Source organism: Theobroma cacao, chromosome 6 (genome assembly GCF_000208745.1).
Source record: "Theobroma cacao cultivar B97-61/B2 chromosome 6, Criollo_cocoa_genome_V2, whole genome shotgun sequence".
Classification (NCBI taxonomy): Eukaryota; Viridiplantae; Streptophyta; class Magnoliopsida; order Malvales; family Malvaceae; genus Theobroma; species Theobroma cacao.
In genome coordinates this window covers 21,544,666-21,572,591 of record NC_030855.1, presented here as the reverse complement: position 1 = coordinate 21,572,591, position 27,926 = coordinate 21,544,666, and the positions used below count along the sequence as shown (strand labels likewise).

At 35.9% G+C, this 27,926-nt stretch overlaps 5 protein-coding genes across 5 annotated transcripts; 3 read left to right on the top strand and 2 right to left on the bottom strand.

Annotated features, from left to right (window-relative positions):
* On the top strand, window positions 52–4,702 carry LOC18596438 (hydroxyproline O-galactosyltransferase GALT2). Its single transcript, XM_018122908.1, has 7 exons — window positions 52–1,503; window positions 2,124–2,356; window positions 2,475–2,765; window positions 3,043–3,171; window positions 3,336–3,509; window positions 3,923–4,030; window positions 4,237–4,702. The coding sequence occupies exons 1-7, from the start codon at window positions 597–599 to the stop codon at window positions 4,441–4,443; spliced, it is 2,049 nt and encodes a 682-aa protein (XP_017978397.1). The 5' UTR covers window positions 52–596; the 3' UTR covers window positions 4,444–4,702.
* On the top strand, window positions 7,162–12,415 carry LOC18596435 (CSC1-like protein ERD4). Its single transcript, XM_007024891.2, has 6 exons — window positions 7,162–7,738; window positions 8,988–9,136; window positions 9,362–9,637; window positions 9,896–10,740; window positions 11,131–11,386; window positions 11,782–12,415. The coding sequence occupies exons 1-6, from the start codon at window positions 7,468–7,470 to the stop codon at window positions 12,157–12,159; spliced, it is 2,175 nt and encodes a 724-aa protein (XP_007024953.2). The 5' UTR covers window positions 7,162–7,467; the 3' UTR covers window positions 12,160–12,415.
* LOC18596434 (phospholipase A1-Igamma1, chloroplastic) lies at window positions 13,393–15,444 on the bottom strand. The gene has a single exon (XM_007024890.2). The coding sequence runs from the start codon at window positions 15,138–15,140 to the stop codon at window positions 13,572–13,574; it is 1,569 nt and encodes a 522-aa protein (XP_007024952.2). The 5' UTR covers window positions 15,141–15,444; the 3' UTR covers window positions 13,393–13,571.
* Window positions 21,258–23,035, top strand: LOC18596433 (phospholipase A1-Igamma1, chloroplastic). The gene has a single exon (XM_007024889.2). It carries the CDS (start codon window positions 21,420–21,422, stop codon window positions 22,953–22,955), a length of 1,536 nt encoding a protein of 511 aa, XP_007024951.1. The 5' UTR covers window positions 21,258–21,419; the 3' UTR covers window positions 22,956–23,035.
* Window positions 23,852–27,748, bottom strand: LOC18596432 (pentatricopeptide repeat-containing protein At2g35130). The gene is made up of 8 exons (XM_018123618.1): window positions 27,591–27,748; window positions 27,195–27,382; window positions 26,857–27,089; window positions 26,130–26,379; window positions 25,741–25,886; window positions 25,362–25,567; window positions 24,989–25,113; window positions 23,852–24,622 (listed from the first exon to the last, which is right to left on the bottom strand). Coding segments are annotated over exons 1-8 (1,737 nt in total). The 5' UTR covers window positions 27,593–27,748; the 3' UTR covers window positions 23,852–24,035.

Below are 27,926 nucleotides of genomic sequence, written 5' to 3'. Positions count from 1 at the left end.
ATTACATCCCTTCCACTTCAATAAATTTCCCATAAATTATTTTTTTTCAGTTAAGTCCTTCAACTTTCACTTATTTCCCCTGGCAGTTTCCATTTCTTTCACCCTTACAGACGTTACAGATTACAGTGTACCCATCTCTCTTTTTCTCTGCTTTAGTTTTTTGGTCTTTAAGGTCTTATTAAGAGAGAAACCCTAACAATGTACATTTTTCTTTACCTTAATCTCTAAGTTTTCGTTTTTCTTCTTTCTTGAGATCGAACCCATTTCAAGAATGCTGGTGAAATGTTGAGGAGCTTGGCTTCTACGTTGTTGAAAGGATCAAATCTTGGTTCCCAAATATTGTTTAATTGCGATATTGGCTGATTTGGAGGAACAAGGTTTGATTTTTCTTGCTTTTTTTTTTTTTTGTTGGAAACATATTAGGGTTTTTATTGATATGAGTTGATAGGCTAAATAAAGGTGTGAATTTTAAAGGTTTGCATGAATCTGGGTTTTGCTCGTTTCGATGGTTCTTTGCCTGCTTGGAGAAATGGATTTGAGTTATTTTTAGGTTTTATGAAGTTTATTGTGTGGTTTTGTTTGTTGGGTATTGTAAGATGAAGAGGGTCAAGAGTGAACTGTCCACTGGGAGGAGGTTCAAGTTGTCTCATTTCTTGTTGGGCATAGGAGGGTTATACTTAATCTTCATAGCTTTTAAGTTTCCGCATTTTTTGGAGATAGCAGCAGTCTTGAGTGGAGATGGTAGCTATGATGAATTGGATGGGAAAGTGGTTGGGGATGTTAATGATGCAGATTTGAATAAACCATTGGTTAATTCTGTTTATAAAGATACATTTCATCGGAAATTAGAAGATAATTTAAACCAGGATGCACCTTTGAGGCCTAGCAAGGAACCTTTGGAGGAAGGGAAAGGTAGACTACAGCCTATAAAGCCGCTTCAGCATCGATATGGTCGAATAACAGGTGAGATTATGCGGCGAATGAATAAAACTAGTGATTTGTCAGTGCTTGAGAGAATGGCTGATGAGGCTTGGACGTTGGGATTAAAGGCATGGGAAGAAGTGGATAAGTTTGATGGAAAGAAGATTGGACAGAATTCTTTGTTTGATGGGAAGCCTGAGTCCTGTCCTTCATGGTTATCTGTAAGTGGAGAAGATTTGGCAAGTGGAGACAGGCTAATGTTCCTTCCATGTGGGCTTAAAGCGGGTTCTTCAATTACAGTTGTGGGAACACCCCGATATGCTCATCAGGAGTTTGTACCCCAGCTTGCAAGATTGAGGCTTGGCGATGGCCTAGTAATGGTCTCACAGTTTATGGTTGAATTGCAAGGCTTAAAGTCTGTGGATGGTGAGGATCCGCCAAAAATTTTGCATTTGAATCCTCGACTGAAAGGAGATTGGAGCCACCGACCAGTCATTGAGCACAACACATGCTATAGAATGCAATGGGGTACAGCTCAAAGGTGTGATGGTTTACGATCCAAGGATGATGAAGACATGCTGGGTAAAATTTTATTAAGCATCAAGTGATTTTATTTTTTTCTCCTTTTCTTTTTTATTTTTCAACTTAAATTCATCATGCATTAATTTTGGGGGGAATAAAAGAATTACTAAGTTTTTAACTGTTTGAAATAAGCCAGGCCAGTGCCAGTTTTGTGTCACACAATGAGGTGATAAATAAATTTGTGACTAAATGTCAAGAAACAAGAACATGGTGGAAACTTCACTATTCTACTGGTCTATAGGATGCATTCAGTTCCCTTAATATATCAATGATTATAGCTTGGAATTATCTAGAAAGATTCTTATCTTTTCTTAAATGGTTCAATGGTATTTCAATAGAAAGATTATAGTTACTAGGAGTATTAGAGAAAGGCATGTAAGCCGGTAATTTACAGGGAAGTTTTTCCACTTGAAACACTTTGTTGCGCCTCTGTTCTCATGCAACTACAGGCTAGAAGAATATTAGTGAGGGACATGTTGCATGTGTAGTATTTGCATGTGGGTGAGAGAGCTTTCATGTATACTTTTGTGGAGTTGTTCAACTCATGTCTTCTATTTTTTTGGGTGTTTGATTTTTTAAAAATTTCAAGTACATTTATGAAGTGCCTATATTTTTGGCAGTTGATGGACATCGAAGATGTGAAAAATGGATTCGGGATGATGTTGCAGACTCAAAAGAGTCCAAGACAACCTCTTGGTTCAAACGGTTCATAGGGCGGGAACAGAAACCGGAAGTTACCTGGCCGTTTCCTTTTGCAGAGGGTAGACTATTTATCCTGACCCTGCGTGCTGCTGTCGATGGATACCATATTAATGTCGGGGGTCGACATGTGACTTCATTTCCATATCGGACGGTATGTTACTATGCAAAATTTGAGAAAAAGTGATGTTTATGCTCAGATCAATGCATCTAACTTTCATGGTTCAAGTTTGCCTGGGAAATCTCATGCTATGATTACACTGTATTACCAGGGTTTTTCTCTTGAAGATGCAACAGGGCTGGCCATAAAAGGAGATGTGGATGTTCATTCAGTTTATGCAACCTCTCTTCCCACCTCTCATCCAAGTTTCTCTCCCCAAAGAGTATTGGAGATGTCACCAAAATGGAAAGCGTATCCTTTGCCTAGGAGATCTATTCAACTTTTTATTGGGGTTCTGTCTGCTACCAATCACTTTGCTGAACGCATGGCAGTTAGAAAAACTTGGATGCAATCTTCGGCCATCAAGTCTTCAAATGTAGTGGTCCGGTTCTTTGTTGCACTGGTATGGTCTCTGCATTTAAATTTCTTGGGAAATTAAGATCATTTTAAATATCTAAAGTGTTATGCATGCTAATTTCATTTTATTTTGCAAATATCTCCATGAGATTAAGGAAAAAATTGCTGGTATGTGTGTTGGCGGTCTGGTTTTTATCTATTCATATACTCTTTTTCGTTCTTGAATAGCTGTCCTTTTTTTAGACATTCCTCTCTAGCCATCAATGTTAACATTGTTTTTCTCACTTCTTTTTGTCTCTAATTATTAATGCAATAAATTGCAGAATACAAGGAAGGAGGTTAATGCAGTGCTGAAGAAGGAGGCAGCTTATTTTGGCGATATTGTGATTTTGCCATTTATGGACCGCTATGAGCTTGTGGTTCTTAAAACTATTGCAATTTGTGAGTTTGGGGTGAGTTCATGATGTATTCCTCTTTCATTTCATTTCTTTGAAAGGTCATTTTGATTCTCCGAGTCTTCCTCATGAATATGTTTTACCTGTATTTATGTGTTTTGGTGGGTTTAATTTCCTTTAAAGGTTATTCTGATATTGAAATCTTCTCTATGCACATGCAGGTGCAGAATGTGTCAGCTGCTTACATCATGAAATGTGATGATGACACATTTGTTAGAGTTGATACTGTCTTGAAAGAAATTGATGGCATTTCTCCCAAAAAGTCACTTTATATGGGTAATCTCAACCTCCTGCATCGTCCTTTGAGAAATGGAAAGTGGGCTGTCACTTATGAGGTATGTGTAGTATATACGAGGTTTGTGGACTTTTTGTGATTTTCCATTATGATGTCTTCTCCATTTTAATAGGCCATGCTCACTTTCATTTTATGTCCTATTTTCAGTTGCAAATTGCAAAGTTGTGTCTGAATTCTTAAATTGTTTATGTTGGTTTAATCATAAGGAGCTGCGTAATGATGATATCACTTGCTGTGGTTTCTTTAAGCTCATATTTTTGTGGTTAAAAATTTTTAATTGCTTATCTTGTTCTAAAATGTCTTACCATCGACTTTGTTGTCCTGAGGCATTCTAAGAAGTTGAAATTAAATACACTGTTTGGCAACTTGGACCTGTTGCTTCAAGAATTTAGTTAAATGCTGTGAACTCCTTTACTGAACCTATTTCTCTGTGATTATTGTCTGATGTTACAGGAGTGGCCAGAAGAAGTTTATCCTCCCTATGCAAATGGACCTGGATATATTATTTCCAGTGATATTGCCAAATTTATTATCTCACAACATGGCAATCGAAAATTAAGGGTTAGTTGTATTGAAAAATTCTTATCGACTCTGCTTTCCCTGAAGTTTGTCTGCTTCTTTACTTTTTTGGAAAAAAAAATATAAATATTTTATTTCAACCCCCCTTCTTTTCTTCCTATATGTCTCTCTTGGTGTTAAAAATAGCTTTGTTGTCTTCCAATCTGCTTCATCAGTTTGATCAACACCATTTTTGTATATATTGGCAGCTTTTCAAGATGGAGGATGTGAGTATGGGAATGTGGGTTGAACAATTTAACAGTTCCACGACTGTCCAGTACTCCCACAACTGGAAGTTCTGTCAATACGGATGCATGGTAGACTATTACACTGCACATTACCAATCCCCAAGACAGATGATTTGTCTTTGGGACAAGCTGTCGAGAGGTCGGGCACACTGCTGCAACTTCAGATGACAGCAAGCGGCTCTTGCTTTCTATAAGTTGATTTTATCCACGCACGTGGTACCGTCCTCCCCATGTATTTTCATCCCTGCTCCCAAGTTTTGTCCATTGAAGTGAGCTCTAGAGGGTTTTAAGTGTTGAGATACAGATTGATCCATGTAATCTGTCACATCTGATAAGTAAGCCATTTGACTTGAATTGGAAGAACAAGGCTAATTGTAGAAAGTACATTCTTATGCCCATGATGAAAATTCAAGTCGTTCCTAGTTTTGCTGCATACAAAAAAACTTTCTTTAATTGCTTTTCCTAAATATTATAGGTCTATAATTTTGGTTAAATCCACTTCAAATCTTGTAGTAATCTGAGTAACAATTACTTTTAACCCTTCTTCATTTCCAAGGCCAGATAATCGAGGACAAAGGTGGCGTCTAACTGCCCAAGTCCCAAGACAAAGGCTGTGTATTTTAATATTGGTTACTTTCACATTTTATGGTAAAAATACTGATGAAAATTCGAAAGATTTTATCATTATAATATGCCAACAAAGAAAATCTAATCTAAGCTTTTGTTCAAGCTTTTGCTTTTCTCTTTTCAGAAAAGCGAAAAGCAAATCCTACGACTGAATACTACTCCTACGCTCACAGCCGAAGCAGCAAAAGTAAAAATGGAGAGGGTCGAGCATTGATCATCCGACAGACAACAAACGAAAGGAATGAAATAGCGTTTCTCGTAGGGAATAAAAAAAGGAGTCAAAGAAGCATATCACCATTGAAGAAGAGAAGAGCCGGTGAACTGAAGACAATCTTTACGTTGCACTGCATTGCATTGCATGATTAGAGTTTATTGCTGTCATGGATGGAATTGAAAAGCCCCGGCCCAAGGTAAGGTTGCCTTGCCATGGAGTCAAGTCTCATAATGTGCCAACTTACACAACTACTCAGCTGGCCTGGAATGGTTCTTTCCTTCTGATTTACGTGTGTATTACGCTTTCAAGACCATCTAATCGTATCTCTCAATCAGATGAAAAGCTACCCACATACAGACCCCACGGGCTTAGCCACTTTGGTTCCACATTATTGCTACCCCTTTTTGCATTTCGTTTTTTTCTTTTATAATAATTAAAAAAGAAAAGAATTCAAATTCTATATTTTTTATATAAAAAATTATACATCAATTAATTAATCAAATATTTAGATATTTTATTTATATTTTTTTATTTTGTATGATAAAATATTTTTACTTTATTTATTATATAAAAATCAATATACCGCTCGTCCCAATCCCTGTCAGATTAATCATGATCACATGTAAAGGACCAAATTCTTCTTTTTCTTGTGTCTTTTCCTTTAAGAAAATTTGTAATGTTATTTTATTTTATGGTAGGATTTCTCATCCCGAAAAAGAGCGGATATGTTCCACTCCGTAGCCCTTTCCCTTTCACCAACTAACATTCTTAACTCTTACATAACTGCACAAGTAGGTGGCCCCCACTCCCCATCTGGCCCGCCACGTTCCACTCTTCGACCTGCTCTTCTCATCAAGGAAAATACGTCTAACAGACCTACGCTCCCGTGCCTTCCACCCACGACCGTTAAAATATATATCCCCAGCACATTGTCGGCAGCGCCGACATCTCGCCACGTGTCCTACGTGGAAATGAAATCCGTGTCCCATTTTTTCCTTCCACGTGTCTTTTCCAAGTTGGTGAAGAAAGCCATCTCTACTCGCCAGGAGTAAATTCGGACAGCGTACTCGCTGTTGGCAGATGCTGATGGGAAAAGGATTGAGCGGATAGGGATTAATACGTGTAACTTTCATGCGGAGAGTAGCTTTAGTTTGATGTCGGGGCGTTGTATAGCTATAAAAAGATAAAATAAAAAGAATTTATTTTTGGATAATAAAATTAGAGTGAGGTGGGAATTTCTGAGTCACACAGATGTCTTAGTGGATAAGGTTAAGGCGCTCTTTTTCCCCTGACGAATCTTGAAGACAGCCTTTTTTTTCTTTATTCTTTTTTAAAAATTAAGTTTATTGAAAGAAAAAAGAGGATTCAGAGCCTTGTACTTACAGAAAAACCACACCTTAGATTTGTACTTCCAAAGGCAATCTGAATTTTGGTAAGAGACTTTTGCAGGCATTTTTTTGAACATTGAGATCTTCATATAATAATAGCTTAGAGAACTTCACCCCTTTTATTCCTTATTAAATTACATAGTTTACATTATTAGTTTTATTCATTTATAAAAAGAATTTGTTAGTATCCAAGATTTGATGTTGACTACTAGTAAATATCAATCACTCCCTCAATATAGATGATTTTTAAGTTAATTTGTTAATATATCCAAGAGAATCAACATGAATATGTTTTTACTAAGGGTTTTCATAATATTTTGACGTATGAAAATTCAAAGGGTATTGTTATCAATTTCTTTTTTCTCCTTTTTCGTTTCTTACCGACAGATTTGCCTCCATGAAAGCAACAGAAGTGGAAAAACCAAGCGTTTCAAACTTGGTATTTGACAGAGAGAGAGAGAGAGAGAGAGAGAACTAAAAAAAATGGCAATATAGTATTTGACAGTTACAAACTTACTTAACTGTAATTGTAAGGGTAACACATTGTTGTCTTGACCCCTGACTGTCCACCATCTTTCCATCTAATCCGCTTTGAGACACAGATCTCGTATAAATCTTTGCATTAAAAGAAAGAAGAAAAAAGGCAACAGCAGAGAGAGAAATAGAATCCCCACGGAAACCCCACGGAGACATAGAACAAAATAAGAAGCCATACCCTACAAAACAGCTAATCCGAACCCCAGTTCTTTGGCAGATATTTCCCTATTAAAAGCTGTCAATTCTTTTTCTTTTTTCTAATATAAATCCTTTCCTCTTTCGTTTTATCTCCATTTCTTAACGGTTACTTTATCACCCTTTTAACGGCTATTACTACATTTCCTTCATCTTCCTTCACATAGCAGAGTGAGAAAAAACAGGGGAAGCGGAAGAAGCCGTTTGTTTGGTTTTTAGGCAAAAACCCAGATGGATTTTAGTTCCTTTTTAACGTCCTTAGGGACGTCCTTTATAATATTCATAGTTTTGATGCTGCTCTTTGCTTGGATTTCGACAAGGCAAGGAAACGCGGTGGTGTATTATCCAAACCGGATCTTGAAAGGTTTGGAACCCTGGGAAGGCGGGTCAAGGACACGAAACCCTTTTGCTTGGATAAGGGAAGCCTTGTCTTCTAGTGAACAGAATGTCATCAGCATGTCTGGGATTGACACTGCCGTCTACTTTGTGTTCTTGAGCACTGGTTTTTGTCTCTACCCTTTTGTCTCTTTTTATTTTTTTAAATCACACGTGTGAATCTTATGTACAAATGTTGTTTTTCTTTTTCAGTTAGTTTGGTTCCTTGTTTCCTTTTACCTTCTTCTTTCTTTCATCTGTTTTGAGACTGAGATCTGTTTGTGTTTCTTTTATGAGGTTTAGTTTAGGAGTTGTTTGAGTTTTTATGTTGATTGATTTGATTACTAGTTTTCTTTGGCCTTGAAAATAGGCTAATATTTGTTGGTTTGTTGATTTTTAGGGCGATTTTCATAATATGATTTGCTTCCAAAGTTGGCAAGTTGCTTTTTGGAAACTTCTTCTGCAGTGAATTCTATATTGACTTTCTCTGTTTCTCTTTCTGGACGGTTTTGTTTTCTATTTTAATGAGATTCGTGCTTATAAGTCAAATATACTTAATAATCTCATTTGTCATACTTGAAATTGTGTTAGTTTAGCTGTACAAGGGCTTTGGTTTGTTTAAACTTTTGGGTTGGTAACCTGATAATGTATGAAAACAACTAAATCAGTGCAGAGAACATCTAGTTACTGATCAAAATGCTGGTGAAAAAAGAATTTAATTTTGTTTACAAGCAAACATAACTAGTAAATTGCCATCCACCATGTAGTTGTGTTGGATTTAGTCATTAAGCTGAGTTTTTTTGGAGCTTATGACTCTACCTGAAACTTGATGGGGTTCTGGGAATCATTTTGCTTTCCAATTAAGGTAAGGAATTGAAGGATCTTTGTTGTTCGGACTGATACAATTAGGTATATGAGGTTTTCTGGGGACTCAACGTTACAAGAATCAAAGTTTCCCAACAAAAGGAAGATCCAGTTGGGAAATTTATGGTATTCACCAAATCACTATATAGATTTGATAAATTATCCACCTGCTGATTCAATGAAGTGATGAAATTAATGTTTCTCAGCGGCTAAAGATTAGAAAATTTTCTCATTTCCTAGGCATGATTTCTTTTGTTTCGTTAGTCGTAAATGTGGCCGTCAAAGGTAATTTTATTATGAAATATCAACCAGTTGTTGCTTTCTGATCCTGACCATTGCTTGGCTTGATTTAAGGAAGAAAACGTTTACTTAAAAGCATATTGTATGTAAGTTAAAGTGTCTGAAAGAAATTAATATGCTTGAGACTGGTTCAATGATACATTCAATGTAAAATATTTTGATGGTCAAAGCAGACAAATTCTGAAATTCTTGTATCCTGATCAATGTGCCAGTGTTGGGAATATTGGTTTTGTCTGGCATTGTTCTGCTTCCAGCTCTTCTGCCTGTTGCTGCAACTGATGATGGTGTAAAGAAACACTCAAAGACAGCAAGCAATGTGACTTTCAGTGACCTTGACAAGTTGTCAATGGCAAATATTGAAGTAAGCTATATGACATTTTCATGAACTGGAAGAAATTATTCTTTTAATATTTCCGTGCTTGTGGTTTCTGATATGATTCAGATATACTCTACTATTTTGATAAGCTAAAACTGCTGTAAAAAGAATCTTTTATTGTGTTTTCTTAGCAGCTAATATTATCCTGCCAAACATACAACCTTCTGACTGTATTTTGATATACAAGTCTGTTTCTTGATGTCTATACAGGAGAAGAGTCCAAGGTTGTGGGCATTCGTAATAACCACCTACTGGGTCTCTGTTGTCACCTATTTCCTTTCCTGGAAGGCTTACAAACATGTTTCCGCACTGAGAGCTAATGCTTTAATGTCTCCTGAAGTGAAACCTGAGCAATTTGCTGTTCTTGTTAGAGACTTGCCGGATGTCACTCAAGGTCAAACTAGAAAGGAGCAGGTTGATTCATATTTTAAATCTCTCTATGCTGAGACATTCTACAGATCAATGGTGGTCACAAACAACAAAGAGGTAATAAATTTGCATCTATATGCAGTTTATCCTTGCTGTGTTATCATTAATTGAGTTATATGGATCCCTTCGAAATCGAGTCTTACCTTCTTGTTTTCCCTTTTCCCATCTGCTCTGAGAGTAGATTTTGACTTCTTTATGGCTGCTTCCACTTCCTTTCCTTCCTTCCTTCCTTCTAGATGTTCTGTGGACTTCTTCTGTTCCTTTGGCATTTATACGATTTCACTCAATTAAAGTAAACATCTTGTTCAAATTTAGGTTGACAAAATCTGGGGAGAGTTGGAAGGATATAAAAAGAAGCTTGCACATGCAGAAGCAATATATGCGGAGTCCCAGAAGAAAGGCAGCTCAGCAGGGACAAGGCCAACCAACAAAACTGGCTTCCTTGGTCTCTGTGGTAAAAAGGTTGACAGCATAGAATACTACACTGAAAAGATCAATGAACTGACACAAAAATTGGAAGCTGAACAAAAGGTGACCCTCCGGGAAAAGCAGCAACAATCTGCTTTGGTTTTCTTTACCAGCAGGGTAACTGCAGCCTCGGCTGCTCAAAGTCTACATGCCCAGATGGTTGACAGATGGACAGTTACGGAAGCTCCTGAACCTCGTCAACTTGTATGGAGCAATCTGAGTATCAAGTTTTTTGAAAGGATAATACGACAATATATCATTTACATTGTCGTGTTTCTGACTATAGTTTTTTTTATGATTCCAATTGGTTTTATTTCTGCGCTCACAACCCTTGCGAATCTGAAAAAATATCTCCCATTCTTGAAGCCCATTGTTAAGCTGGATGCAATTAGGACAGTATTGGAGGCATATCTTCCCCAGCTTGCACTCATTATATTTTTGGCATTATTACCAAAGTTTCTTTTGTTTCTCTCCAAGACTGAGGGAATTCCTTCTGGGAGCCACGTAGTAAGGGCTGCATCTGGGAAATATTTTTATTTCACTGTGTTCAATGTTTTCATTGGTGTTACTGTTGGTGCAACTTTGTTCAGTACATTCAAGTCCATCGAGAAGGATCCTAACAGCATTTTCGACTTGCTGGCAAAAAGCCTCCCCGGCAATGCAACTTTCTTCCTGACATTTGTGGCTCTAAAGTAAGCTTCAACACCTACTTCCCCACCCTGTCCCCTCTGTGTTTTTAATTCAACTTATTATAGCAAACAATACTTCTTTCTCTTAGGACTAAGTGTTCGACTGACTCCATTTAAAGGATAGGTTTTTCTTGAAATTAGTTGGAAAAGAATTGGATTTGTGCTTTATGTGTGTCTTTTGATGTCCAAGTTATATTCTATTGAAGGAAATTCTTCTGCTTGTGTCATTTTTCTAGTTGCTTTTTGATTCCTTTCATCATTTTACACAGCATTTAAAATGTTTGCGGTGTCAATTCTCTTTTCAGCTGGCATTGTAACAAGTGTAAACTGTTTCTATGGATTTTATCGGTCTTGGTTCCACCTTTCATAATTTATATTTTATGCTTCCACCAGGTTCTTTGTCGGTTATGGGCTTGAGCTTTCTCGAATAGTTCCTCTAATCATATATCATCTGAAGAGGAAATATCTTTGCAAGACTGAAGCCGAGTTAAAAGAAGCTTGGTTTCCTGGAGATCTTGGCTATGCCACTAGATTTCCTGGTGACATGCTTATCCTCACCATTGTTCTCTGCTACTCAGTTATTGCGCCTGTGATTATCCCATTCGGAGTGCTTTACTTTGCCCTGGGTTGGCTTATTCTCCGGAATCAGGTATTTCTCTCAATTGCCTTTAGAATTGCTTTCTTTTTTCTGCATGCAATTATTATTCTTACAATTCAAGTTTAGTTTCATGTTACAGAAAAATGAGCAATGCTACTTATTTCAACTCACCCAATCAGTAAAACCCCACCTTTCTTAAACGTAGTGCATTCTTCCCTAAAAGAATAGGCTATATAAAACTTGTAAATCCTTAACCTACTATTAAGGTTGTGGAAAATGTAAGTTATTCTGTATTGTAAAGGAACAACATTCTGAACTAAAGCTTTCTTTTTTTGGGGGTTAAGAACTGAAGATGATATGCACCAAAGAAGAAAACTGAAGAAAAGCTTTTAAATTTGGTAACTGTTACTGTCTTTATTTATCAGTTTTATACTCTCTTGTAACAGGCACTCAAAGTTTATGTTCCAGCATATGAGAGCTACGGAAAGATGTGGCCTCACATGCATACACGAGTCATCGGTGCCCTGCTGTTATACCAAGCTACTATGTTGGGTTACTTTGGGGTCATGAAATTCTACTATACTCCCATCCTAATTCCACTTCCCATATTGTCTCTGATCTTCGCCTATGTCTGTAGACAGAAATTCTATAAGGCTTTTTCTCACACAGCTCTGGAAGTTGCTTGCCAAGAATTAAAGGAAACTCCTCAGATGGAACAGATATTCAAATCCTATATCCCGCCAAGCTTGTGTTCTGAGAAGCAAGAAGATGAACAGTTTGAAGATGCTTTATCTCAAGCTTCAAGAACAGGATCGTTTGTTTGATGTATATTTTCTGTATTTCCACTGAGATAACCTGGTATTTATTGTCTCAAAGCACAACTCTTCTGAAACTTAGGTTGTCTGTTGATAATATGCTTTAGGGAACCATGCTGTTAGATTGTTTGCTTGTAACATAATCATGTCCTTCCAATCGTTAGCTTGAATTTCTTTACTTGGCATTTCATTTCTTTCAGCTTGGATGGGCTCGAATTGCAACCCTATTGACTGCAATTTTATCAGCTTCCTCCATTTTTATTCACATACTGTTTTGATATTTAACATCAACATCCTTATATATATGCTCATCCCTTCTCATCAGAGTTGCAATCGACTTCTCCCTTGGAGTACTCCAACAATTCTCAAGTGATTAAGCTCAAGAAATCCTATGTGCAAACTATTGGTCAAGATTCTGCAAACATCATCCTTTGTTATTCATTAATTCATCCAATAGTTTGTCTTCAGCTAATCACAGTTTTATATTCATTAAAGATATCAGATTCTTCTCTTGACCAGAAAGAAATAGAAAGATACCATCTGATATGTTTTCTCTTAATTCACCCTTGCAGGCATATTAAACTAATTAATTATGGTTACTGCTTATTAGCTATTCATTGGTTACCAATGCATGTGTTGAATTCAGCAAGTTATCGTCAAAAGAAGTAAAAATGAAAAACCAAGTCAACAATGTCAATTGCTTACAACTGGATGACAGCTCGCTGCGCAGGGTTGGACCTGAAAAATCTGAAACGAAGAAGTTTCGGCCCAACTCATCACCTTTATTTTTCATCTGCTGCGTTTACTACTTCATTGATGAATTCTTCACACGGCTAGGCGCAAGGTTTTACCTCTTCCTTCAATAGACTACTCAAACAAAATGCATTATTCAACGAAAACAAGCAGACTTATGCAAGGAGAGAGATAGCAGTAATGAACTTTTCTTTGTATCAAAATGCTTTTTCCTCCGAAGTAATGACTTGGCCTTTTTAACAACATATAAAGCTTGAACAGTAAAATGAGGGAAGAGGGAATGCTAAACATTATGTTGCTCATTACCTATTAGGTCAGTTCTTTTTAACAACATTGGACTTCGAATTCAAGCTTGGTCTTTTAAATCAGTTCAAGATTGAAAATGGGCTTTAAATGCATATTGATCCGGAGATGGCACTACTCAAGATTGTTCCTTGTACCAAGTACTAGTGTTCCTCAAATACTGTGAAATCAAATCTAATAAAAAAGTACTCAAAAACTATATATTTTGTGGAACAAGATGTCATTACAAAGCAAAACCTCAACGATGAATAGCTTTTACAGATCAGGTGTTGAACAAATAAATGAATTTATATCGACAGAAAAAAGGAAAAGAAACACTCAAAATTGGACTCAACATCCATGTTTGAATGGACATCAACATTTATCTAAAATATAGGATCGTGACGGGAACCAATGCTTAGTGGAGAAGGAATGTGTTCAGGTTCTCTCCCTGGTTTAACCCATCTACCATATTTATTCAGCACAAGTCCCTTGAATGGCTTTTGGTACCAAGAGTCAGGGATCTTTAACTCCTTTATCAACATATCAGTTGTCTTATTCACCAAGGCAACATCTCTTCTGGCATTCCATCGAAACTTTGATGTCTTGCTAATGAATCCATCTACCAGATGGAGGTATGTCTCCAAATTATGACACCCCGTATAATCCGCATCACGCCTTAAATAGGGTGACGTGAGTGCATCAAGCTTCAATTGTGTTCCAACATGCCTGTAAATCCATTTCAATCTTCCAGTAATCGTGGTGAGCTTGTTAAGAATCGTGTTGAGTATAAACCCTGGCAATTTTGGGACTATATCTTGCTTGACAACAACCCGTAGTGTTTTGACTCCGAGTTCTCTGAGCTTCTCCTTGAAATGTACGTTCCCGACTCTTGGTGCACCAAAAGAGATGACACTGATGAAGAGATCAGGGAAGTAAGTTGCAGCGTCATAGGCATTGAGGAGTGCCAAGGCACCCCCAAGGCTATGACCACAGATGGTTAAGCTAACTTCCTCGCCTCTGTCTCTGAAGAAGCTAACAAGCCGTTTTATTTCTTCCATGACTTGTTCAGATGCACTCAACTTGTTGTACCTAGTAAACTCACCCTTGGAACTGTAGATGCTAAGGAATCCAAGCTGGACCTTGATATTGGTTTTTCCAAGAGGCTGCAGACTTGTTTTGAGGTCAGTGTACCATTCGGAAGGTGCCACCGTGCCCCGCCATGCCACGAGGATATCTCTCCTCCCAATTCTTGCAGATTCGGCATCACCACTGACTGCCACGTACCCCATCCAGTTAGAATCCTTGCTCCAAGAATAATATGACCTCTCGAACCATTCAGGAACATCGACATGGGACATGGCGTAAATGTACTTGGTAACCTTGTAACCATGCTGAGTAAGGGCTAGTTCTTCAAAGAACTTGCGCCGATTGTATCTACAGCTTCCACAAAACTCTGATAAAGGATCAAAGTCAAAAGCATCGTAAGTTGCTTCGACGAATTCTCCATACTTGACAATCTCTCGCCTAAGCCAAGGATGGAGAGGCTCAACGAGACCATCCCAGTGGTGCAAACCATGAAGCTCACGCCATTGAGTGGATATATTCTCCTTTGGGGACTTGGTAGGAGTCATGGCATCACCGCGGTCGATGAAATCTGCTGCTGTGTACGGCAATTGAATGAGTTGTCCTAATGGCATCATAGGACGAAGGGTCTTTTTCTTTTTCATTGCATGTCGAATCGGCCTAATAATAGCCATATCTTTCTTGAGGGTGGAGAGGGTTTTCAGGTTTGAAGCAAGATGAAGCCGCCGATGCCTCAGAACGGATTTCACGGCTTTCTTGATACCCTGCCAAGTGACATTAAGCTTCAATCTCCATACCCTTTTGGTTCTTGGCTTTTCTGTTTTCTGCCTTGTGACGTTTCTCAACGGCGACAACTCCACATTCTCCATGAAGGGGCTCGAAGGAAAAAGCCTGTAATATCGCAGAGAACTGAAAGATTGTTCGTCGTGTTTCCTTTTACTACCCTTTTTGGTGACTTAAAAAATGTATTGTTCGATGTAAATTGCAAATGCCATGGAATGAAGGGTTTATATAGTACTGATTCAGAGAAAGGAACATCTCACAGTAGGCCTTTGAAAGAGCAATAGTTTGTTCCAGGAACCTTCTGAGTTCTGAGCCATCCACATCTTACCGGTCAATTATTAGACTTTTGTTTTTCCTTGCCTGTACCTTACAAGTCCATTTGAGACTGAATTAAACAATACAAAATATATTCAAGTAGTTACGTTTTGGTTAAGGTTAACCATAAAAGCAAGTGGCTGCTAATCCTTGGATAAGAATAAGATGATAAAATAATAATATATGGTGAAATACTGTCATCTATGGCAGCTACAACTAACCTTATTTCCTAATCTCTTTTTTCTTGGGATGGCGTTTGCTGGGTCAAGAAGAAGAATTTCTGCCCAAGACCCAGTTCATGTTATTATAATATTTGATTTTATGCTAAACAAGTAACGTGTCTGGCGTCCATTTGCAAATTGGCCGAGTTCGTGAACAGGGAGACTTGGAATATATTCTGCTTATTCATGCCTCCCCTTCTGATAAGCAATCTCAACTGACCTTATAGGCGTGGACTAAGTCAACAAGACGGTTATTTTACTATTTTTCACTTTTGTCTTGCATTACAATTCGCCTTATACGTGGACTCGTTTCCTCCATAATGAACCAAAAAAAAAAGGGGTTTGGTTATTTAAGGGGCTCCAAATTGTTTGGCATTCACTTGATTAATTATAAGCTTTGATATAAAAGAATAATGCTAGCGGTCCAAATTTAGAATTGGGTACATTAACAATTCTTTCGTGTAAAACAAAAGTGGGACTGTTTGCATTGTAGTAAAATATATTAGTACACGTTGATTTTCAAACCAAGAATTAAAATATTTGTGTATTTAATTTAAAAATAAGTGTATTATAGTTTTTGTTAAACAAAGAAAAAAAATGGTATTTATTGCTGGATTTAAGTGAAGGGAGTAGTTGCTATCAATGCTTAGAGGCTGAAACTTAAGAAGAATTGATACCATCACTTCACTTAAGAAAGAAAGCAGTCTTCAATTTCGTCAGTTAATGCTGCATCTGAATCCACAAAGGTAAGCATCCCTGCACTAACATGACTCATCCAAAATCCTAGTAATTATTTTTAGGCCCAGAAGGCGAAGAACTCTTTATCTTTTTACTACAAGGCTTATCCTTTGAGTTGGGCTTCTTCAACTGAGACTCATCCTAGAACAGTATTGCCCTTGTGTGCTATTCTAGCCCATTGATCTTCTAGAGAAGAGAAGAAGAGAAGTGCTGAAGTGGCATGTTCTTAGAAGTAAGCCAATAAGTGATTTAAAAACATCCATTTTGTGGTTTAAGTGTAAGAAAATTATTTAAATAATTTGTATATATTTTTTAAAGAATGTATCAATTATTTTTAAGTTATTTGTACTTTAATTAAATTTGAAAAAAAATTAATATAGTTAATATTTAATATTTATATTTTATTTATATTTATATTTATAATATTAAATATAAAACTATAATAAATAAAATATAAATAGTTAAATATGATATATAAGATTAATAATTTTTTAACTAAATATAAAACTTAAAACATATAAAAAATATATGTTCAAGATAATTTTCTTCTTACATAATTAAAATTAATAAAAAATGATGCATTAATAAAATTTTAAATAAACACTATAATTTGCATTTAAGAACTACTTAATAATTTATTAATTTTGAAAATTAAAATTATAAAAAATAAAATTCACATAATAAAAAGAATAAGACAAGTAAATGATAAAATTCACATATGACATCACAAAAATTTTTAAAAAATTGTTAATGGTTGCTAGAAATTTAAAAAAGAAAATCTATAAAAATTTAAAATATATGAATAAATAGAATAAAAGTAATAAATAAATAAATAAAAATAATATCAATTGAAATAAAAAAAATTTAAAATTAAGTGAGAAATGTGAGATTATTTTGTTATTTTTTATTTATATTAATTATTAAATAGGAAATTATTTTGAAAAAATCATTAAATAATAATGGTACGACGGTATGAATGGCACGATCGATCATCTTTTGACTATGCCAGCCGAATTCTTTGTCTTTAATCAGCGTATTTTTCTTGTTTCCATACCTGATGAGGACCAGACCCAAGGTCCTGACTAGGCCCATGCTGGTGGGGACACGCGTCTCACTTTCCTTGATCCATTCTCAATCCAAAAGTTTAATAGGTATAATAACAAAGCTCATCACAAGGAAGACGGTCTCTTTCCACTTACAACTCAGTACAGAGTCAATAGAGAATCTCTTCTACGTACAGATATAGGTGGCTGTCACTAAGCGTCCAAGTGCAACTTCAAATAAAAACCTCGACTTCCACTCAGGGTTACCTGATTTTGCAAAAGAAATGGTTCAGCTGGAGAAGCTGATCCCCCTTTGTCCCATCATCGTTATTACTACCAAGAAAAAGTGGTTTACGAACTATTTAGTTTTACATATTTGAAGCATCCATCTGCAGGGGCGGAGCCTCCTTAATTGCTTGGAGGCATGGCCCCTCCAAATTTTTAAATATTTCTAATTGCATATAAAATTTTTAAAATAATTGTTTTAAAATGATTTTTTATTTAATAATTAATACAAATAAAAAATAATAAAATGATTTTACATATCTTATTCAATTTTAAAGTTTTTTTTTATTTTTTCAATTTATGTTATTATTTTTATTTTTATTTATTTATTTTTATACTATTTATTCATATGATATAAATTTCTATAAAATTTTTTTAAAATTTCTACAAACCATCAACCATATTTTTTTTTTGGTATGTCATATGTAGTAACTTCTACTTACCATGTACTTCTTTTTTTTGTTATGTAAATTTTATTTTTTATGATTTTAATATTTAAAATTTAATAAATTATTATGTAAGTCTTAAATATAAGTTGTAATGTTACATTTTTATTTAAAATTTCATCAAAATATTATTATTTTTTAATTATGATTATGTACGAAGAAATTAATTTGAATATTTTTTATGTACTTTACGTTTTATGTTTAGTTGAAATGAAATTATCTTAAATATAAAATCTTTAAATAATCTTGATTATATAAGAAAAACTTATTAATCTTATATATCGTATTTAATTATTTATATTTTACACATTATAGTTATTTATTTAATTTTATATTTCAATTATTAATTTTTTGATTGAATTTAATATATTAATTTTTTAAATTTTTAATCCTTATTCTTCTGTATTTGATCCTCCAACAAAAATTGACTAGCTCCATCTTGTTAAAATTTTTGAATTAGAATCCAATATATAATCGTGGCCTTGATAAGCTAAAGTAGTGAAAGATGGATGTTAGTTTTGGATAGAGATTACGCATCCCTTTGAATATAAACTTAAAATGATTTTGAAAATCTTTTAATTTGTGTATCTCAATTGAAACGTAGTTAGAGAACCAAATTTTGTATAATTTTCTATGAGATTAGAGCATGACAAAGATGTATGATCAGCCATCAAAAACTTAAACCCAAAACTGAGTACAATATAGTAATAGAAAAAGATAAAATACTACAATTGGAATATGCATTTATGGGCTCTCATTGCTCCATTTAAAGGTAGGTCGTTATTATAAGGTGAAAGTAGGGACCCCAAGTCCTCAAGTTTTACCATGTTGGCGCGGCTTCAACGAAAAGGAAAACCGACCAAGGCTAAAAGTCGCCATCTAGATGGAAATCAAGGTTTCTGGTCTCCCAAGGCAACTGTTAAGAGTCCAGAGTTCCAAGATTAAAACGTGGGATCGAACACCCATGTTTCCCTATAATACCAAACACTTTGATAATTCATCACATGTGATTGGGGTCCCCCTGGGTTTTAGGAATTATAATTCTCGAGGGTTGAAATTACCCCAATTTGCCCCTGCCTTGTCCAACTCAACTACGTATGATACCATCAAGCCTGGTACATTGCCACCGGGAAAGTTGGCATTACAATGCTTTAGAAGCAAAATAGACTGTGTTTCACGTGATGTGTCAGTCAAATAAAGTTGGTGAGATCCAAAAAAAACATTTTGAGAGATGATGTTAAGTGCATGTTTGGTTTAATTTTTTTTATTTTTTAAAAATAAAAATTAAATCAAATATGATATTTTAAAAATATTTTTAAAAAATATTTTTTTAAGAATAAAATTTAAAAAAAAAGTTTAAAAAAAATTCCAAAGAAGAGCTTTTTTTTATTTTTTTAAAAAATATAAGTAAATTTTTATTTTTATTCTAAAAATATCCTCATTTGTTAAAAATAATTATAATATTATCCCTTAAAAAAAATACCTTCTATAATAATTTTAACAAAAAGTATAACTTATAAAAAAGAATTTATAAAAAAAAATTTACCAAACAACTTTAACTTAATTTTAAAAATTATTATTTTTTATAAAAATTTCATAATAGTTTTTAAGTTAGAAAAAAGCTAGACCAAACAAGCTCTAAGTGAAGTTATTATGGCTTGTAGACCAAAACACAGAGTTTTGACATAGTGACAAAGAGTGGAGTACCCCCCCTTGGACTTTTAGAAGGTACAAAACCCCTATTGTACTTAGATTAAGCAAAAGTTTGGACTCTCTTCATCATTTATTATAGGGAGGAATAAATTAAAATTAAGCAACATGTATAATGTTAATTAACTTTAGCACATTAGTTAGATTAATTACTTCACTTCTTTCCTTGTCCATCTATTCTTCATAATGTCTCCTTCTCATAATTACAATAAATTTAATCAAAAAAATTAATGATATTGCAATTTTCTTTTTCGTGTAGTCAAGCTCAAAACGCTTTCACAAGTACAAAAAATATATTTTTCCATTCATAAAATGTAGAATTGTTAAAGAAAATATAAGCGGGACTAAATTGTTTTATTTTATATTGATTAGAAAACAAAGTATATATACAAAAGTATTGGATTAAATATGTATAGAAAATATATAACAATATAATTAAGATATATTAAGATTTAATAAAGAAAAAATATTATTCTAATAGAGATTAATTAAAACATTTATCCTTAACAACTGTCATGTAGTTGATATATCTGTTATTTATTGTATAATCAAACGCAGTGTCATAGTGTATGACAAAGAGAGTCCAATTAAACCTTCACAGCTTCAGAGCAAAGAGCAGGAGAAATTGTGGCTGGTATTCAAGGATCCATATAATGAAATCTCTCTTTCGTCTTTCTTTCCGAGCAGCAGCAATGGAATTTCCCCATGGACTTGAATTATTTGAGTAGCCGTGGATTCTAGTTGAAGTAGATGGACAGAATAGCCAATAGGCTGGTATCTTTAGTCAAATCAAGTGCACCATGTGTAACATTTTGCCCTTTAACCATCCTTGGGTTGTCTTTTGAAATTTTTAATATTAGGCCTTAAGCACAACAACCTAAGATTAATCAAAGAAAAATAAACATAAACAAAAGCAATGTGAAATTTTGAACATGAAAAATGTGATCCTTATACATACTTTTCCATCTGAAGGGAAGATCTCTACGGCAATACCTATGTTTCTGATTGTTTTTTGGTAATGGATGGCAGGCAATACTTATCTACAAACTAATGTAAAGTCATTTTCAATAACCTAACTGCGGGGTCCCTCGGGAAACTGAGATGCTAACTGAAGCTCCATGACAAGCGCAACCCTACAGATCAATATACGTATATTAATAAGTAGGTAAATAAGTTTGTGCATGTAAAAAGATGAATATCAGGCGTTGAATGTCAACTTCTACTCCAAGGTTTGCTGTTTCGAAGTTCCTTCCAATAACGTATTAGCCACAGTCCCAAAGGCATAGTCTACACGAATAATAAGAGTAAACATTTTAATATGTCAACTTCTGATCAAACATTAGACAGAGTCTAGAATGTACGGACTTAGACTTCCACGTATGAAACCCTGATAGTTTACGTTATTTTTCATCAAGTTTCATTACACACCAACGCGTAACAATTATTCAAAAGCTTATGCGACTGTTGGAAACTTTTGCCTTTTATATATCTCCTCCCATCATGCAGTTCCTCTTGCAATTTGCAACCTTTAGTCTCCGCAATCATCAAAGTCCCTGCTAGGCCTCGCCAATTTAAATTTGCTACCCTGCACCAGAATACCAACAATCATGGCCCTCTCAACAATGATCCATAACCATCTTCCAACAGCTCTCAACACCGACGTTAACCGGATTTCTGCTATCCGTCCCCATCAGGAGGTTGTTTTTCATCAACCCAAAGCTAGTAAGGCATCGAATAGGGGTGCTCGACGTCTGGCTGAATCACTATCAAACCTTCTCCATCTCCATATAGAACCACCTTCAAGGAAAAACCTTCAACACTCTAATTGGGATTTGTTTTTTGAAGAGAAACATAATACCCCGACAACTTCTCCCAAGCAGATGATTGCTGATAAATGGCGTGACATTCATGGTTCTATGGATTGGGTAAATCTTTTAGACCCACTTCACCCTTGGCTACGGCGAGAAATTGTCAAGTATGGAGAGTTTGCTCAAGCAACTTATGATGCCTTTGATTTTGACTCCTTCTCGGAGTTCTGCGGCAGCTGCAGGTACAATCGTAACAAGCTTTTTGAGAAATTAGGCCATGGTAAAAATGGTTACAAGGTGACCAAGTACATCTATGCCATGTCACACATTGAGATGCCACAGTGGCTGGAGAGGTCACACCTGATGGACACGTGGAGCAAAGATTCCAACTGGATGGGTTATGTGGCGGTTAGTGACGATGAGGAGACACGTAGGATCGGACGAAGAGATATTGTCGTGGCCTGGCGGGGGACGGTGGCACCAGCCGAATGGTACGAGGATTTTCAAAGGAATTTGGAACCAATAGGGATTGGAGATGCTAAAGTTGAACATGGATTTCTTAGCATTTACACTTCCAAGAATGAATCCACAAGATACAACAAGTCAAGTGCTTCGGAGCAAGTCATGGAAGAAGTGACAAAGCTTGTGCAATTCTACCAAGGAAATGGTGAAGAAGTGAGTTTAACAATAACCGGGCATAGCTTGGGTGGTGCATTGGCTCTGCTCAATGCCTATGAAGCTGCAGCCAGTCTTCCAGGCCTTCCTGTGAGCGTGATTTCCTTTGGTGCACCTAGAGTTGGCAACAGTGCCTTCAGGGATGAGCTTGATGGATTAGGAGTCAAAACATTAAGAGTGGTAGTTAAGCAAGATTTAGTCCCTAGAATGCCAGGGATTGTTTTCAATGAGAGTTTACAAAGGTTTGACGATATAACGGGAACATTGGAATGGGTTTACACCCATGTAGGAGCTGAATTGAGGCTGGATGTTAGTTCATCACCTTACCTCAAGCGCGGATTCAGTCCATTGGGATTTCATAGCCTTGAGACATACCTTCACCTTGTCGATGGGTTCCACAGTGCAGACTCTGCTTTCCGATCTGACGCTCGTAGGGATGTTAGCTTGGTGAATAAGGCGTGTGATATGTTGGTGGATAAACTAAGGATCCCTCATTGCTGGTACCAATTGTCCAACAAAGGATTGGTTCGTAATGAACATGGCAGATGGGTTAAACCAAGAAGAGACCCTGAAGACATTCCCTCACCAATAGGAGAAGCATGTGATTATGCCCTCAAAATTGAGGGGCAGGAAAGTTATCAAATGTTGTATGCAAGCTAAACACATAGTTATTCCAGAAATGCAAAGCATTTTTTCTTCTTTTTTTTTTGAAGATTAATGCAAAGCATTTCCTTGCACAATCTAAAAGAGCCAAAAATTCTTGAAATGCTATATAAAGATACATGACCAACGAGCATATAATTGATTGATGACCAGAAAATGGGACTTAAATCTCCTTCTAGTCTTGCCTTTCTACAGCGAAATTCACACATGGCAGAACAGACATCATCTCAGACACTCACAAACATTTAACAGGTCTTTGGATTTGAAATGAAATTTAATTAATCTCTTAGTCTTGAGCAAATATAGTAGCTTGGTTTTATTTTGAAAACGTATCTAATCATCGCACATGCCCTGTTAATTTCATTTTGTACATATGGAGAGTCCTCTGCTCTGGGACTTCACAATAAGGATACCTTTTCCCCATCTGTTAATCCTTACCAAAAATAGGATTCGATTTCTTATGTATCTATCTATCCTCCCTAAAGAGCATCCAACCCTCGAGTAGCCCTTTTCTATCTAATTTATTTTTGCTATCATGTCTAGTGTCTCAATGCTTCTCACTACACTGTTCTTTTCCAGTGAATGCAGAGTTACCCTCCATCTACTTCTTTTCTTTCCCTTTAATTTACCTTATCTTCCCTCATGCATATAATTAATGCAATCTGCATAATAATCATTTACTGTTTGACAAGGCGATGAATATGTAATTAGAAAAGCTTGAAATTTGAGGCATCAGCAGCAATTTCAGTTCAAAAGTATGGTAGGGCATGATGCATATGCTTATATAGGCATTTGAATATATTGGACAGCATAAATATTCCGAAACACATTAATTGGCATCAAGGTAGCATCAACTTTGGCCTGTAAGTAGTTTATCTTCTATAGCACAGAGATAATAGCAAGCAATGAAATATCTGCTATTTACACATTGCATGAGAATCTATATATATTCAGTTTGTTATATATACAGAAATTTACTTTTGTGAATACATTGATGCCTGTCATATCATGTAGTAAAGGAAGGCAAGAAGACAATACAGATTTACATTTGGGTATGATCTACTTATGGGCAAGTATTCATTCGATTGGCAAAACAGTCTTCATATCCTTGTGCATTGTTCTAATCACTGTAGTAACCTGCTCAATCTGATCTTGACTAGAACATGCTGAGAGAAGTACCTTGGCGGTTCCTCCATCTGGATTACAGCCAGCATCAATCATTTCCTCAAAAATTTCCAAGCATCTTGTATATAGTTTCTTTCTAGAGTAGGCTCCAAGCCGTGAAGTCCACGTCACAACATCAGGTGTCAAATTCTTGGTAGGAAGCAATTGGAACAGCTCTTCCATTCTCTCAAAAAACCCTGCCCGTCCATAGACATTGATCAAAATGTTGTACGTGCTGATATCAGCTTCATAGGGTCCCTTTTCCATTGCAATTAAAACGTTCTCCATGATCTCAAATTGGCCTAACCGGCCATAAAGGTTCAGCATACTGTTGAGGACAAAGGTGTCTGGTTCAAGCCCAGATTTGTGCATTTGATTTACAATGTCCTCACACTTAGCCACATTTCCAACTCTGGAGTAGGCAGATAGAAGTAGCATGTGAGATTTCATTGTTGGGGTTATCCCTAGCCGCTTCATCTCTTCAAATAGTGCTTCAGCATCTGAAATTTTGGATAAAGAAGTCAAAACACATGAATGGTATATGGTGACAAATAGACAGTCATGCAACATTGAGGCTATATTATGTCAGATTAGAAAAATATCATATGCTAAGTAATATCAGTCCTATAGTATCTTGAAAAGAAAGTGAGCAATGATTTATGTTTTTCTCAGGGAAAGTTCCCCACTTCAGTCTTTTGTTCTCTTTGACGAATTATCCCTAGAAACTAAGAGAACATTAAAGGCTGCTTTAAGTTCTTGTAAGATTTTGCTGTCTGGGCTTCGGGCAAAAAAAGTATGTAAAGGATGTGTGCAAGGTAACTCCAGTTAGTAACACAATAGCGTTACTTTTCAGTGAAGATATTTACCCTGATAAAGACCAGCTCTACCATATGCATCAACCATGATATTAAAGGAAGCTCTGTCTGGTTCACACCCCATGTGCTGCATGAGTGAAAATACTTCTGCTGCCCCATAAGGATAACCCGCACGACTGTTAGAGAAAAGAGAGTCAAAAAAGGCTTTTCAACTTGTAACCTGAATGCAACTTCAAGAAATAATAACCTCTTCATGATTGCTTATTGCTAAAATGATTCTAATCTACTATCATATTGAGAAGCTCAAAACTCAGGCTCAAAGAACTCAAGTCAAGTTAATCCAATTAATCTTCTGAACCCTGAAAATCCGACTCTTAACTTATTGCCAGGAATCAGGAAGTACTGAATAATGAAGGATTTGAACCTGTAAGCTTCCATAAGCGCATTGTAAGCATACACATCAGGCTCATGCCCAGCTTCTTGAAGCTGCTCAAAAATCTCTTCAGCCTTCTCACAGAGTCCCTCCCTAGCAAAAGCATTCACCAGAGCAGTGTAGGTGCAGATATTTGGTTTACACTTTTGACTTCTCATTTCATCAAACAACTTCAAGGCCATATAAGATTTACTTGCCTGCACAGTGAAAAGCGGATATGAACCTTGAAATTAAGTTTCTACTTAATGTTTTAATTTTTGTTGATGTCTGATTGTTGTATCAAGTGAGCATACTCTGAAGGAGGGCAATGATATCATTAAGGCTTAATAGTTTGCATAATTATGTAGGACCAGCATAAATTTTAAGTTACCTTCCCATACAAGTTGATCATCAGCGTGTAAGTTACAGTAGACAGTTGGCAGCCATCTCTCTTCATCCGTTGAAAGACTTCTATAGCTTTTTGAGGGTTTCCTCCCTTTATCAACCCATCAATATAAGCATCGTAAACAATTGCACCTGAAGTGAACATTTTTATGTAAATTCATTTGTAAATGATAGTTTGACACTATTCATATGAAAAGTTACATGCAGTGAAATGCATGAAAATCTAAAATCCTTGCATGCTCAGAGTACATTAAAAACAACCAAAAATGCAAAGATTTTTTGATTTCCTCATCTAAACAGCAAAAGAGTGGATCCCTCAATGCAATATAATAACAATCAGGTGGCAGTAAATTAATACTAGAGAGACGGACATACTTGGAGGGAGGCCATACTTTCGCATCTCAGCAAAGACAGCTTCAGCTTTCTGTTTCAGCCCAGCTGAGCAGTAGGCCTTGATAAGAAGTGCATAAGTATCTTCAGTGGGTATACATTGAGCTTCAAGAAGTTCCAAGTATGTAGATTCCACCTTCTTGCATTGTGATTTCTTCCCATAAGCGTCTATGAGCAAATTGAAGCACATGACATCCAGCTGAAAGGAGCTCCTGTGCAATATCCACTCACAAATCTGTAAAATAATAGTAGCATTACGCTTAAGAAGATTATAAGAAAGCGAATTTACATAATTCAGTACCAAGAATATATGTATCACAATTGTTTCATTTTAGAATATTCATGATAAGTATTGACATTTAAATTTCTAAATTTGAAACAAACGATTCTGTCCCTGAGTGAAGCCATTTTGACATGGGATATTAGTTTTCTCAAACTTGATTGTACGCTATAGGAAAAAACAGAGTCATTCATGTGACTGTAGTTACAAAAGAGGGAATATCAGATAATTCCCTTGAATAAATCCAAATATCGTAGCAAAATTACTTCAACTGAATATTGGAAATCTGAAACAATCTATCCCATGGAAGAGTAAGGAACTTCAAGAAATGGATATGTCAAGTTCTTAAGTCAATAAGAGCATGCACTTAAAGTAAACCCACTCCAAACAAAAGAACAAAAGATGTAGGACTAGTAATTATATCTTTCTTACCAGCACAATTGGATCCCATTTTTTGTTTATACGAAGTTGAACAGCTACATTAATAAGATCATCCCAAGTATTATGAGTGGGAGAAAGATTATCAAGAGAACCCCAAACTCTATTAGCATCAACCTCCTCCTGTACAAAATCCAAAATCTGCTGAGCAATGGGGCTCAACACTGGGAAAATTCCATCCACAAAACCAGAACCATATTTCCATCCTTGTCCTCTTAATGAACCGCCTACATGAAGAAGATAAAAATAAAACTATTCAAAACTGATGCTTCTATACATATACTACTAAGAAGCACATAAATATGAGTTTGAAACTAAGATAATGATATTACATCGTTTCCTGGACAGCTTTTTGTGGTGAAAGGTCCTCAATTTGCCACGTTTGTCAATGTAAACACCATCACGTTTCCATTTCTCAATAGCTACATCACTTGAAGAATTCTTTGCTATCAATCTGAAACTAGGCCTATAGCTCCTTGGTACTATGTAAGCTTGGCTCAGTGTGTTTCCAGCAACCAACCTAAAGAATATTGTTCCTCTTTACGTTAGTGTTATGTAATATAATCAAAACCCAGTTCACAAAACAAAGCAAATGCCACTTAAACCAGCAAAGGTAAGACAATAAGAAGTAATAAGAAAACTGCCTCAGAAAGTCAGAAACAGATATAAAAATGGAACTGAAGCAAGAAGAAGGTTGCAGTGGTAGAAGAGCTAAGAACTGAACTTACATGAATACGAAGAGAAGGAGATTCCAGTTTGGAAGCTTGAGAGTTGAGAATTTACTTGAAAAGATAACGTGGCAGAGAGAGCGAGAATAATGCAGACAAAGATACTTGTAAATATCTTGAGATATAACACGTAAGAAACCTGTTTTTTTCTTCTTTTTCTTTTTTTTAAATACCTATTCCGCTTTAAGGGAGTGGAAAGAGAAGAAATAAATGTTTTTTTCCTAATACATAGACCATCAGCCGGTAGAGAGTATTCCCATATCTCCTGGCAGGGTACATGGTTACCACAGTAGTCAAAGCATGGGGTACCTCATTAGCCTCCCTCTGAACAAAATT

What these genes read in the sequence shown, in the direction of transcription:
- LOC18596434 (XM_007024890.2), bottom strand. Translation starts at nt 15,140, where the DNA reads ATGGAGAATGTGGAGTTGTCGCCGTTGAGAAACGTCACAAGGCAGAAA.
- LOC18596438 (XM_018122908.1), top strand. Translation starts at nt 597, where the DNA reads ATGAAGAGGGTCAAGAGTGAACTGTCCACTGGGAGGAGGTTCAAGTTG. An exon ending in GGATGATGAAGACATGCTGG is followed by an intron (nt 1,504 to 2,123) that starts GTAAAATTTTAT and finishes TATTTTTGGCAG; the next exon opens with TTGATGGACATCGAAGATGT. An exon ending in AGTGGGCTGTCACTTATGAG is followed by an intron (nt 3,510 to 3,922) that starts GTATGTGTAGTA and finishes CTGATGTTACAG; the next exon opens with GAGTGGCCAGAAGAAGTTTA.
- LOC18596435 (XM_007024891.2), top strand. Translation starts at nt 7,468, where the DNA reads ATGGATTTTAGTTCCTTTTTAACGTCCTTAGGGACGTCCTTTATAATA. An exon ending in TGTCAATGGCAAATATTGAA is followed by an intron (nt 9,137 to 9,361) that starts GTAAGCTATATG and finishes ATGTCTATACAG; the next exon opens with GAGAAGAGTCCAAGGTTGTG. An exon ending in CTGACATTTGTGGCTCTAAA is followed by an intron (nt 10,741 to 11,130) that starts GTAAGCTTCAAC and finishes TGCTTCCACCAG; the next exon opens with GTTCTTTGTCGGTTATGGGC.
- LOC18596432 (XM_018123618.1), bottom strand. An exon ending in AATGGGATCCAATTGTGCTG is followed by an intron (nt 26,380 to 26,856) that starts GTAAGAAAGATA and finishes ATTATTTTACAG; the next exon opens with ATTTGTGAGTGGATATTGCA. An exon ending in TGATCAACTTGTATGGGAAG is followed by an intron (nt 25,568 to 25,740) that starts GTAACTTAAAAT and finishes TTCACTGTGCAG; the next exon opens with GCAAGTAAATCTTATATGGC.
- LOC18596433 (XM_007024889.2), top strand. Translation starts at nt 21,420, where the DNA reads ATGGCCCTCTCAACAATGATCCATAACCATCTTCCAACAGCTCTCAAC.